We start from the raw sequence: 13,439 nt of genomic DNA, 5'->3' as shown, positions 1-13,439 counted from the left end.
GGAGAGAGGGACAGTACATAAATCACACTGCAACAAACGGAGGCATGGAGAACTGAATGATGAATAAATAATGATTAGGAAAAGAGAAGAGAAGGAGACTAGAAGTAGACGAGAATAGAGGACAGAACCCCAGTGCACCATGCTTTCCCCAGCTTCAAACTTCTACCAGCCTATTAACTAATTGTTATTGTTAAGTTTAATTCAAACATGTTAATAGTAAGTTAAATATTCTCTAATTACTAGCAAGTCTGGCAATAAGCCTGTCCAAACAGGAATGTTTTAAGCCAAACTTTGAATGTAGAAACTGTGTCGGTCTCTCTAACATGAGCTGGGAGCTTATTTCATTAGACAGGGGCTTGGTGACTAAAGGCTCTACCTCCAACTGTACTTTTAGAAATTCTAGGAACCACAAGCAGTCCCCCATTTTGTGAGCAAAGTGTTCTGTTTGGGCGGTAAGGCACTATGAGGTCTTTGATATAGGATGGGGCCATACCAGGTAAGGCCTTATAGGTAAGCAGGAGGATTTTGAACTTAATTCTAGAATCAACTGGGAGCCAGTGATCCCATGTGATCTCTTCTGCTAGTACCTGCTAACAATCTAGCTTTTGCATTCTGAACAAGCTGGAGACTTCTTAGGGAACTTTTAAGGCATGCTGCTAGCAAAGAGTTACAGTAATCCAACTCTGAGGTTTGTAGGACCTACAGTATAATGACCTCAGTTTTTTCTGGGTTAAGGAGGAGGTAATTAAATGTCATCCAGGTCTTGATGTCTCTGATGCAGGCATTCAGTTTCTCTATATGGTCATTCTGGTCAGGTGTCATGGATAAATAAAACTGCGTTTCATCTGCATAACGGTGAAAAATTAATGCTGTGTTTCCTGATTATGTTTCTTGTAAGACCCTCGCTTGTCATTGCGAGGGTGTCACAGGTAGACTTCTGGGGTGAACAAGTGCGATTATCTGTCTCCCAGTTCCTCTGCTGCTCACAAGTCTTGGGTTATATATCTGGCTCATCTGTGCGGGCCGTGTTCATGGGAGAAATGGGGCCCTGCCGAAGAATCCCACCAGGGCTGAATCTCATCGCACACACACGCACACAAGCAGACGCAGGCTCTGAATTCACCTTGACTGATTAGAGCTACTATCAATCTTATTTTTCAATAATTATTTATAAACATGTTTTTAAAAGCACAGCAGTTAAGTTAAGCTTCCCAAACGTGCCATAAAACCCACAAAGTAACTATAGAAGCATTAAAGTTACAATTTAATCCGTAGAGACAAACTGGAAAATAATTAACATACATTACAGCGTTTCAACTAATAGTTTTATATAATTAACCTTTAAATCACTGATTTTATTCAGGTTAATATTAATTATTTGTGTTGCGCACTTTGCTGCAAACCTCGGTGCGTCTCTGCGCTGAAAATGTTACAATGGCGACATCTAGCGGCAGGATGGGGCTTGTCCTTCAAAGCAAAACCAGTTTGTCCTCTTCTCTTCCTGCCCTCTCCGTCTCCGGAGGAGGCTGGTGGAGTTTCTACAATCTGAAGTCACGATGGATGATTCTTCTCATCCACAAGTGACCACCGACTGCCTTATATATATTTTTACATATCTGAGCGAGGAAGATTTAATGCGTGTTTCAAGCGTTTGTAAGGTAAAGCCTCTGAAAGTAAAGGATAAGGAGTGTCGGAAATGCGGAAGTGGTTGAATAAGACAGGAGAAAATAGGTGTGTTTAAATATCTAGATGTGTGTGTTATTTCCAGGACTGGCATGACGCTGCGGAGACTCCCTGGTTATGGAAGTGAGTTAATTGCACTTTTTTTCCCCCAACCCCACTAGAAGGCCTGTAAGGTGGAGTGGTAATACCTGTTTTTAATTTCAGGTGACACAGGCACTTGCACTATTTTTTTTTTTTTTTTTTTTTGTAAATTTGACGTCTGGATTATCTTGTTTTAAGTCTAATAATTAAGTTTGGCAACCATATATACACACATGGCAGCTTCATTCACAATTCCTTTTTTGAAACTTTGTTATCTCATTCATGTACAAATCAAGTCACGGTAAGTAATAACTACGGTGGCCGGGAGGTGCAAAACACGCTTACATTTAAGATACAGCAACAGCAAATCCCAGTACACATGAACAAATCATGAAACACAACAACAAATACTGAAACACAACAGCAAATCATGAAACACAACAGCAAATCACGAGACACAACAGCAAATCATGAAACACAACAGCAAATCACGAAACACAACAGCAAATCACGAAACACAACAGCAAATCACGAAACACAACATCAAATCATGAAACACAACAGCAAATACGGAAACACAACAGCAAATCATGAAACACAACAGCAAATACGGAAACACAACAGCAAATCATGAAACACAACAGCAAATCACGAAACACAACAGCAAATACTGAAACAACAGCAAATCCTGAGACACAACAGCAAATCACGAAACACAACAGCAAATACTGAAACACAACAGCAAATACTGAAACACAACAGCAAATCATGAAAGACAACAGCAAATACGGAAACACAACAGCAAATCATGAAACACAACAGCAAATCACGAAACACAACAGCAAATACTGAAACACAACAGCAAATCACGAAACACAACAGCAAGAACTGAAACACAACATGAAATCATGAAACACAACAGCAAATCATGAAACAAAACAGCAAATCACGAAACACAACAGCAAATACTGAAACACAACAGCAAACTAATTGTGTATGATTTTTTAAATGTTATTAATTACTGTTTTCTTAATGTGGACATTTGAAATACATGAAACAGTCCTGAAGCATTCTTGCTAGAGTGGTCTAGCGGAGAGGGAATACCCTTAATACCGGAAAAGCAAAAACTTTACCTTCTTAAACGTTGTTGTAATTTTTATTGTAGTAATACAATTGAAGAAATGCTTTTGGACTGTCTCAAGTATTGAAAATGTCCACATAAAAAAGACAGTAATAGGGAAATGTAAAAAATAATACACAATTAGTTCTATGTTACGTCACTTCCGGGACTCAGGACGTTCCGTTTCTGTTAGACGCCGTTTCTCCGCTTTCCTTTTTGTGTTTCTGTATTTTTTCATTTGTATCGAGATTGTTTTTGTAATTCAGTATTTGTTAGTTTTCATCTCTGTCATGTGTTCCGTGGTTTGCTGTTGTGTTTCAGTATTTGCTACTGTGTTTCAGTATTTGCTGTTGTGTTTCAGTATTTTTTCGTTGTTTTTTGTGATTTGCAGTTGTGTTTCAGATTTTGCTGTTGTGTTGCGGTATTTGCTGTTGTGTTTCGTGATTTGCTGTTGTGTTTCATGATTTGCTGTTGTGTTTCCGTATTTGCTGTTGTGTTTTAGTATTTGCTATTGTGTTTCAGTATTTGCTGTTGTGTTTCATGATTTGCTGTTGTGTTTCGTGATTTGCTATTGTGTTTCAGTATTTGCTGTTGTGTTTCATGATTTGCTGTTATGTTTCATGATTTGCTGTTGTGTTTCGTGATTTGCTGTTGTGTTTCCGTATTTGCTGTTGTGTTTCATGATTTGCTGTTGTGTTTCAATATTTGCTGTTGTGTTTCGTGATTTGTTCATTTGTACTGGGATTTGCTGTTGCTGTATCTTAAATGTAAGCGTGTCTTGCACCTCTCGGCCACCGTAAATAACTAAGCAAATGTTATCTATAGTACCCTTCTCAGTTAAAAATCACAGAGTGCTTCAAAATAGTAAAAACTCTTAAAATTACAAGTCGTCATATCACAGACCAATCAAAACATATCGCAGTAAAAGCCAAAATAACAGCTCTTCTGGATACAAATATCTAGAGCTGACTCTTAAAACACTTGATGGAGTCGTTCTGTCGTAATTACAAAGGTTATTGCTAAAATGAGTACAGGTAGTGACAGCTTTAAAGGCAAGGTCTCCTATGGTTTTATTGTGGGGTTTTGAGGATTTAAGGTTTAACATTATTAGGAAATGTGCATATAATCACAAAAATTGTGGAGTGAAATAATTCAAATTAAAATAGACAATTGGCAGAGGCAAGGCTAAAGACAATTTTAAATAACAATACTTTATATCTCTAACACAGGGTTTTTGGAACTTGAGGCCCCGGAGCAACATGTGACTCATTCATCCCTTCATTGGGACTCTTTGGCTTTGAAGAAAATATTAACAATTTGAATAAATAATAGGTTTGTAGTTTGTTTTAGTTAATTAGGTTTTTGTCATTTAGATTTACATTTTAACAAACAGGCAAAATGTTGGTAAAGGTTAATTTAATTTTAAAATTGGATTCTACATCTATCATGTCATGTTCTGAATTTTATGGTTAAATAAATAGAAATGTGATGAAGGCGCAACATAGTCATGATAAAAGATAGTATCATGTTTGTTTTCTTGCATTTTTAATGAAAGTGAATCTACTGCATCAGGAAGTCCTTATTTTACAGGATGTCTTTTATTTTGAAAAGGAAATTGTATGTGCTGCTGTCAAAAGTAAAAGAAGTCAAATTTGTTACACCTAAAAAAATTAACACAGTTCTAGTTAAGTCATTGCAAATGCAAGACTTGCATGTAGTTTCACAAATGCATGAAAGCTACATTTTATAAATGAATAGTTTAATGACCACAAACATAAATAAAGTGTAAATGTTGGAACAATAAAGTGGAGCTTTGGAGCTCTCGCTTGTTTTTTTCTGGAAGAGAATGGACCAAATGGTTCTTTTTGCTTTACAGGTTGCAGCGCCCTTCACAGATTTAAATTCACTGAAGCTTTTTCTACTCTGTCAATGTGATAATACGTTGATCTTGTTTTAAAATAACACCTCAAAAGTAGGTCAAAGAACTACAAACATTTGTCTTCATCTCAGGAGGATATGCCTGCAGCACTGGAGTTTCTGCAACCTCGCAGCCCTGGGGAGTGAACATGACACTTGCTCCTGGAAAAGATATTTCCTACGCCGTAGTTTCTTGGAGGCTAACATGACAAAAGGTTACACATGCACGAGCCTAAGTGGACATACAGGTGTGCTTTTTCTCTGTCGGGGTCAGAAATCTCCCTTTGCAGGATTTCATAATCTCACCTCAACTGGGTCTCACATGTTTTCTGTCCTTCAGGCAAGGTGGTTGGTCTGGCGTATCTGCATGGGAATCCTAGCCACAATCCAAACCTCTGGAACATGGAGGCCACTGTTTGCAGTGCCTCGACTGATGGTACAGTCAGAGCATGGAACATCCGAAATGTCAGTCTAGCATCATTTCATCACTCACCCAGAAAGCATTTTTAATTAACTGTAACAAGTGTGTTTTCCCTCACAGAGTTAACACACTTTTATGGGGTTGTGAAGGAAGGAAAAAAAAAGACTCCTAAAACTATATCCACTGCGTATTTTTATCATTTAAATTGTACATTTCCAACATCCAAATGAATCACTCTTTAAAGAAATTAACAATTTCCAGAATTTAAATTGCTGTAGTGGAATTCAGAGCAGAATGAGACTGAAAAACAGCTTCTACCCACAAGCTGTTCCCCCCTTGGAGCCTGACTTTATTTCCAGCTATGAAAAAGAAAGTTTTTGCTTTCAAGTAGATGCCAAATTAAGGTAATTTTAGAGCCAAAGTGGTTTACATCAATAGGCTTCAAGGGATTAAATCCACACCTACCTTCTCCATGGCGGTTGTTGCGAATGCAAAAAAGTAAACGGTGCTCATTTCCCAACACAGTTACTACATAAACAGTTTCAAATATAGATTGCCCATTTTTAGACAATATCCCCCAGTGTTTTTTCTTTTAAAATTGTTTGTGTTGCTTGTTGTTTTTAAATCTAAATGAATGACAATTATGTTCTTAAATACAAGGTTCTACTCACATGTTATTTAAACTAAATTAGTACTTCCATTTAAACCATGTGTTTCAGATAGCACTCTCTTGATAGTTCCTGCTTTCATTTTAAAGATAAATGTCGAACTAGCTCAGTATTAAATGATGTGGTTATTGATTTTTATCATTTCCTTCTATCAGGGCGAACTTCTGTGGTGCACACCTGTGCAGAGTCCTTTGACAGGGATTATCTGCGAGGAGCAGCATCAAGTTGTGATCACATCTGACTCGAATGGTCTTATAAAGACCTGGAAGGGCCAGACTGGTAAAGAGTTAGGCTCCTTTTCTACATCATCTCCACATTGTACTTTGCTGCAGTACAGTAAAAACAACGATTGGTTCTTGACTGTGAGTTGTTAAACATTTTGGGGTACAGAATTAAAAAATCCTTCTGAAGCATTTTTTCTTCAGTAAAGCGACTCTGTTAAATGTTTTTTTGTTTGTTTGTTAGGTTGGAACCAGTCAGGGATCAGTGCACACACTGACTGGTTTTACTTTGACCACAAAATCCAGGGTTGTGGTGTGTGACTCCTTCAAAGTCGACTTACTTTTAATTTCACCTGACAAGAAGTGGGTTGTTGCTGGAACCAAGGACAGTAGTGATATATTTCCAAAGGTATTTTCTGTTTAAATGCATGTCTGCATGTCTCCTAAGTGGAGACCATTTGCAAAAATGAGGAATTCAACAGTAGTAAACATTTGCGTGTTTTGCGTAACACTAGTCCTTAGGTTATTTTTGGTGTGTTCCCAGGTGATTTCCAGTGTGAGTTTGACCTCTCCCTCTGAAGATGAAGATCCTCTGTGCCAGTCTCTGCCAGTCACTGGGTGCCATGCTGCTGTCTTTTTACCTAGTTTGCCTGCCAGGCTGGCCATTATCCACCAATGTGGCAGCTTCAGAAACAAAAAAGCCCTGACTGTATTCGATATCAGCACTAAAAAGAAGTACTCGTCAGAGATCAATGGTGAGGCGCAAAAAATATCATAACTTACAGGATCCTTCAGATCTCCTCCCCTGGCTGTTAGAAAACAATAATCAATGAAGGCAAAGGCACTTTTCAGAACACTTTTGTACGATTTCATTACAGTTTAATTTGAACAATGTCCACAGAAAGCACAGCATAAACTTTTGTAGTTAATTGACTTGCATGCAAAAGACTTGCAGAGGCTGTTTAACTGTAGTTTTTCATGTTTCCTCAGACCTAAACTTCTAACGATGCATTTCATTTCAGTCCAGCAAGTGGAGTCCTTCCCCTTGACGCTGCTTTCATCCGAGTCACAGATCCTCTTAGAGGCCAAGAGTAGTGACTGCATTGTGCTGGCATCTGGTCAGCAGCTGTGGGTGTACTCTCTGAAAGGAGTCCTGCTCACTAGCTTTTCAGATCACATTCTGCCCATCTCCTCTATATGTGTGGTGAGCTGTTTGTCATTTGAGATGCAGAAATGTTCTCCTTCACCCTTTGTTTTTGCCGTCTCTGTGAGGAGTTGTTTTTTTTGTGATGCAGGATAGTTTTCGCCTCGTGACCGCTTCTCAGGACGTCTCTTTACGAGTGCTAACATGGAGGAACAGCAGAGACAATGGAGTGACTCTAGAGAGTCATTTTTACTTGCGGGGAGGCTCTCGTGCAATGTCCAGGTAATCAGTGATGTGACATGTTAGTAACCGTTGATACATTTGGAGCGACCATCTTTCCAACTACACACCAAGGATTACCACTCATCTAAACAAGGCCGCTTCTACTAACATCTCATTTGATATTTGCAGAGGGTTCACTCATGTGGCCTGTGACTACTCCAGCGTCGTGGCCTCACTTGAAGGGGTAGATGGCATAGATGTCCTGAAAGCATACTCCTTTACAACGTGAGCATCCCAGGCCAAAAAAAAATGTTAATATATTCTTCACAAAATGTTTATGAACGCTGTACATTTTGAGGGTTCAGTGATGTTTACAGAAAAACAAAACAAATGTTGCTCATAAATTTGTGGTATTAGCAAGGCAAAGACTTACTGAGTGAAAATGCTTGTTAGGTCCTAAAGAAAAAGCTGTTTCCTTTTTTTGTGTTTGGGTTTAAGGCAAAATGCTTCTCAAAAAATAATCTGTTCTTCAATGTGTTTCTGTCATTCTTGAGAATGGTCAAACAAAACGCAGGCAGCTGTGATGATTATAGTCAATTTTAGAGACACTTAAAGCCACATAAACACTTGCTACTTTTTTACAATAAAGAACTGAAAAAGGCACATTAGTTTCTTTCCTGTCTGCAGAGCACCACAGTCACTAAATCAGTTTTGATCATTTTAGTTGGGATTCTTGTGGCTTCTCCTGCTCAGTGACCAATGACCTCATGTGTTCCAGCACACATTTCAGGGTTTTAGTCATAGACGTGTATACGTGTCTTCTATCTTCAGAGTTCATATCCATCTGTCAAAAAAAGATTTATAAGCTCCTAAAACAAATTAATCAAAAGGAAAGAGACTAAAAATCAGCATTATTTACCCAAGTGAAAGCCTTGATGGTTCGATTCAGGAATGCCACTTCTACTTCTTTTGATATCGTCAGCATTTGAGCCATGCAATGTAGTATGCAGGTTATTGTTTCTTTGGCGGCCTGAATGAAGACAGTGAAGATAAAAGCTGAAACAACTAAATGTCAGATTTTGCTTGTTAAAACTAGAACTGGATAGAGAAACCTCTGACCTGATCAAGACTGTCAAGCACAGTTTGTGCATCACAATCGTTGTGGCTCATGGCTTCTGCATCTTGGATGGAGATGACGGGCTCTTTCAGCTGTTCTAACCATGCCCACATGAGCCCAGTCAGGACAAAGGGATCACGCTCCATGCACAGTCTCTCCCATGCACCGCCTTGGTTCAGCTCTCCCTGCACACAGTTCAGCACTTTTATCTTTACATCCAACGGTATATCACTAAATCAAGTCATTGCAACCATTACCTGCCAGGTAAGCACTTTGTTTTTGTGCTCTTCTTGCCCCTCTAGAAACAGGTCCACAGCCAGGGCCTGTGCCACCAGCAACCTCCTGCCATCCAGAGATAGCTCTGATTGCAGGGTGATGAAGGGAACTTCAGACTGCTCCTCTTCTTTATCGTGATATTTTTTCCCATTTAGAGCCCGCTCCTCCCTCTGCTCAGCCTTCCACCTGGACAACATGCTACCCTTTTTGGGGGGTTGATTGTTTCCCACCGACTCGCTACGGTGGATTACTTTCTTCTTTAGTTTCTTGAGCACTATGGTCCCATCGTTTTGCTGGTTCTTGACTTGCCAAAGAGAGCCCGTAGAGCTGTGGGAGACTTCTGATGGGTAGTCTCTCTGACCTTGGCTTGAACATGAGGGGAGCTTTGTCTCAGATTTGGAGATAGATGTCAGTGGTTGTGTGAGGAGATTGAGCTGAGAGCTCAGCCCCCTCAAGTCAGAGTCACTGTAGCTCAGACTTTTGCGGTGGTAGAAGATGGGCGGCTCGTTAAAGTGCCTCGGTAAAATTGGCGATCCCGGTAACCGTGGCTCCCGAGTATGAAAGTCGGGACCCATCTTCTCAATGACACTCAAAGTCATTTCTATGTCTTGAATGTCAGGGGCCTCCAGTATATCCTCCTCAATCACCTGCCGATTCTCTGCGATGTCAACCAGCAGCCTGCACACAAGCTGGACTATCTTTGGAAGATGTCTTAACTCCTTTCGCTCGTAACCATGCAGCATGTGTCTCTGGCGGTTTAGGTACTGGGACAGGGTAACGGGGATGGAACGTGGCTCAGCTTGGGAAAACACAGTCCTCAAAGGGGCAAGGAACTGGACGAACTCTCTGACACAACGCAGCTGACTTCTAGTCTGGATGGAGTTAGGTCTTTTGGCACGGACATATGAAATAGCCTGATTAGCGGTCATCCTGGTTGCATAGGCCAAGAAACATGCTATTAAAACTCCTATAGGAAAAGAGAGAAAAGGATTCACCATATGCTATTGCAAGTTATTGAAAGTTTAGGATTTCTCAATAACTTTAAAGTCCCACTCCAATCATCTTCCTGGTGGTCTTTTAATTATTATAATGCCATTTTAAACCAAAATTTTAAAAACGGTGTTGTTTTCTTTGACATACTTTCTGCAGAGAGACAGAAGTTTCTTAGAAATTTGCCTCTGAGTTGTGAGCAGGACTGTTGGCTTGGAGGATGCAAGTGGATGCATCAGAATAAAGCGCAGCAGGAAAACTGTGGCCCGCCGGCTGTAGCACCAACTGGATGTCCCAACTACAGACTTTTGTCAATGACACTTTTGCCTCTGCTCCTAATTCACAACAGTTTAAATTAACGTAAAAAAATATTCAGGAATGCAATCTTAACCTTAATTTTCTTTATATATGTCTTCCACCATGAAAAAAGCCACAAGAACATATCATAAACACCCAAAACCCGATTGTTTTTATTGGAGAGGGTCTCTAAGCCTTTTGTACACATTTCCTCAAAAATCTACCTGTTCTGCCGAGGCCAGCGTGACAGTGGACCGCTACTTTTCCCTCCTGCAGTGCAAAAGCCATCACCTTCACCATGTCCAACATTGTGGTGAGGTTGGCCACTCCGTAGTCACACCAGCCGTAATTATAGAAAAAAACTTAGAGCATAACATGGTTTAGTTTTTCCTTTCAGACTTACTGTCGAATTATTCTAAAGACATACCAAAGTACATACTGTTGTTTTCCATAAAGACCTCTGGACGATATGAAAACCCGCTATCTGGCTCCAGAGGCTTTCCACAGCTCGCATGCTCTCCTACCATCTGTAGGTTGATGACCGATTTGATGCCATTCCTTCAAACAGCAAAGATGTTTTTATCATTTTTTACCTCAGAAACCTTTAGAAAGGTACTGACCGAGAAACAAAGGAGTGCATACCTTTTAAACTGATTGATTACGTCAAACTTTTCAATAATTTCCGTTGAAGGTCTGGACATGGCAAGAAGATGCTCTGTGATCCTGTAACCACAGTAACAGAATTATAATGTTAAATTCAAGCCCTTGACAAGTCAGTGAGGTAAAATGATTTGGAAAATTAAACTAAAGAAATGATGGTTACCAGGAGGAGTAGAGGCCCTTTATGGCCTGTTGGTCTTCTCTCCAGTAAGCAGGGTTATCATATTTGCAGTCTTCACCTCCACACCCGATTGAGCACTGCATGTGTCCAGGGATGACATATCGTATAGCTTCTCCTACTATTGTGTATTTTGCTCTGGGAGCTTTTACTGTTGTATTTTTTTGGAAACAGGAAAAGAAAAGTAATCCATAAATAGCTCAATTGTATAGGGCTTTACTACCTTCTTAGAAAGCCCAAAGTGCTTTACAGTCACTGTCCCATTCACACACATTCACATACACATTCACACACTGAAGCCGCTCCACTGCCGAACATTGACAACAACCCATAGCCACCAGAAGCAATGCTGAGTTCAGTGTCTTGCCCAAAGGGGCGGGAACCAAACCTGTGATTTTCCGATCAGAGGTCTACCGCTCTACCTCTGCACCATGGTAAGCATAGTCTACTCTCAGTGAAACTTTCTTCTATAAATAAAGCTAAAAAAAAAAGGTATGAACAAAGATTCAAAGTGATGTTTTTCAATGAATTAATTCTTTAAAATTAACTCTATTTTTTTAATTGTAGGTTTCGGAACCGTATTTAGATACTTTGAAAGAACATTTCACACACCCAACCAAGTCCCTATGAAGTAGGTTAAACTGTTTCGGTTAAATGATTAAGATAATCAGTTGTGTGATCTGACTTGGACGTGTTTAATCCTTGGTTGGCACTAATGATCTGTCATGAGGGCATTACAGTAAAAATAGCCCCTCATCCTCTGTATTTAAAAAGTATTTTCATGTAGCTGCATTGTGCTTTAGTCAGTAAAATTATGTAGTTTCTGTTTTTTCCTTTTTTTTTTTTTTTTTTACTTACTGTATTCCATCAGAGCTCCACCTCCTATCTTTACATGAAATGCCATGTGGACTCAGACTGAGCGTCATATCAAAGACTGAAAACACAAAGGTTAAAAATTATTATGCACACTTATGTGTACTATGGTTTAAATAAGCAAGGAAATAGTGTTTTAGAGAATTGAAATGTTATTCTTGGCTGATAAGAATACAAAAAAAAGTTCCAAAAATACCCCACAAAACAGTAAAGTACAAAGTACTTATCTTGTAAAGAAATACAAACTAACAAAAAATAAAAAATGAAACGGAGAAAAGCGGGTTTACCTCTGGTACCATAAATGTGATGCTGACGACTGCTGTCTGGTGAAGAGTCCCTTCAAAACTACTGTTACCAGTATTTCTCAAACCAAATTGTCATTCCTTCTTTTGCTCTGTGGAAAATCAATCCTGTGGCCTTCCTGCTGCCCCCTGTGTCAGGTTATCTTCATAGAGCGAGGTAAGGGAGCCTGAAGTCTCCTTCCTTAAAGGCCATCTGTGAATTATCAAATGTGGGGTCAGTGTCTTCAGAGGGAGCAAAAAAGATTGTGTGAGCAGTTCTAGCACTCCACAGCTCCGCAGGTTATTCCTGACTCCTCCCAGATTAGACCACTAATCTTATTAAGAACAAGTATAAAACAGAATGCTTGCTCCTCAACAAAAACGTCTGGCAGCTGTCTTCTCATCAATTACATATTACACATTTATTTGCGTGTGTCCAGCCTGTTTTGCAAGAACTTTTTCTTCACCTCACATGATGGATGAAGGAAAAATATGTCCTGATTGAATTAGATGTTGACACAGCATTAAAAAACAACAATAAATAAATGTCCTATGACACTTTTCATGCAAGTGTTTTTGATGTCAGGACGTTTAGTCCATCTTGTTTTCCAAACCTCTGTGACATAGCAGGTCTATGAAATCCTATTGGCTTACATTCTGCTTCAGGAAAGCTGGTTAGCTTCAGGTCAACCAGCAGAGATCAGTTCATGACGTTGGTGAGACCTTCAAGTCATCTTATCTGAACCAAAGCAACAATTCTGGTATCTGAATTTTGGTTCAGTCTAACACAAAAAAGATTCTACCCATTCAAATCGTTCTTGTAAACATTAATTTCCTGTTTGTTTGCCGTTAACATTATGTTAATGGCATTAACATTAATATCTATATGCTTTTACAAGAATGGCATTAATGCTGATATGGATAGTTTTGTTAAATACAAATTGCTAGGTAAATAACTAGAGAAGAGAACTAGAGAAGACTAAATAGTATTCAGTTAATTTAAAATTTGAAATGCTTCATAATTTTAATTTAAGTGACTTAAATATTGAAAATAACAGTTGGGTTTTTTACAGAATTAAAAAGCATTATATACATACATCCACTTTTGAGTTTGTAAGAACTTTTATTTATTTATTTATTTATTTATATTTTCAAAAAAGGTAAATGTATTATTAACTATTAATGTATTATTTCATTTCAGGGGCTGCACTGTGGGGCAGTGCTTAGCGCTCTTGCCTCACAGCAAGAAGGTTCAAGTCCCATCTGGGGGACCAGCAACACAACACCAAT

General features: G+C 39.1%; 2 protein-coding genes across 4 annotated transcripts; one reads left to right on the top strand and one right to left on the bottom strand.

The window, feature by feature from the left end:
• Positions 1-1,502: 1,502 nt before the first annotated feature.
• Positions 1,503-8,138, top strand: LOC101172162 (F-box/WD repeat-containing protein 12-like). Its single transcript, XM_004070789.4, has 10 exons — positions 1,503-1,658; positions 1,769-1,806; positions 4,895-5,049; positions 5,142-5,266; positions 6,046-6,252; positions 6,356-6,520; positions 6,656-6,866; positions 7,134-7,315; positions 7,407-7,537; positions 7,667-8,138. The coding sequence occupies exons 1-10, from the start codon at positions 1,557-1,559 to the stop codon at positions 7,764-7,766; spliced, it is 1,416 nt and encodes a 471-aa protein (XP_004070837.2). The 5' UTR covers positions 1,503-1,556; the 3' UTR covers positions 7,767-8,138.
• On the bottom strand, positions 8,059-13,079 carry LOC101171912 (protein tyrosine phosphatase domain-containing protein 1-like). Of its 3 annotated transcripts, none has more exons than XM_004070788.4 (10): positions 12,156-13,079; positions 11,854-11,929; positions 10,981-11,146; positions 10,800-10,880; positions 10,597-10,715; positions 10,382-10,519; positions 8,852-9,837; positions 8,597-8,779; positions 8,397-8,507; positions 8,059-8,321 (listed from the first exon to the last, which is right to left on the bottom strand). In XM_004070788.4, exons 2-10 carry the CDS (start codon positions 11,897-11,899, stop codon positions 8,193-8,195), a joined length of 1,959 nt encoding a protein of 652 aa, XP_004070836.1. In that variant the 5' UTR covers positions 11,900-11,929; positions 12,156-13,079; the 3' UTR covers positions 8,059-8,192. The 3 variants fall into 3 exon arrangements, with proteins under 3 accessions (XP_004070836.1, XP_023812469.1, XP_023812468.1); XM_023956701.1 differs by having other exon boundaries at positions 10,981-11,075; positions 12,156-12,167; XM_023956700.1 differs by having other exon boundaries at positions 10,981-11,075; positions 11,854-13,077.
• Positions 13,080-13,439: the final 360 nt, after the last annotated feature.

This window comes from Oryzias latipes, chromosome 7, assembly GCF_002234675.1.
Source record: "Oryzias latipes chromosome 7, ASM223467v1".
In the NCBI taxonomy this organism is placed as follows: Eukaryota; Metazoa; Chordata; class Actinopteri; order Beloniformes; family Adrianichthyidae; genus Oryzias; species Oryzias latipes.
This window is presented reverse-complemented; position numbering and strand designations above follow the sequence as displayed.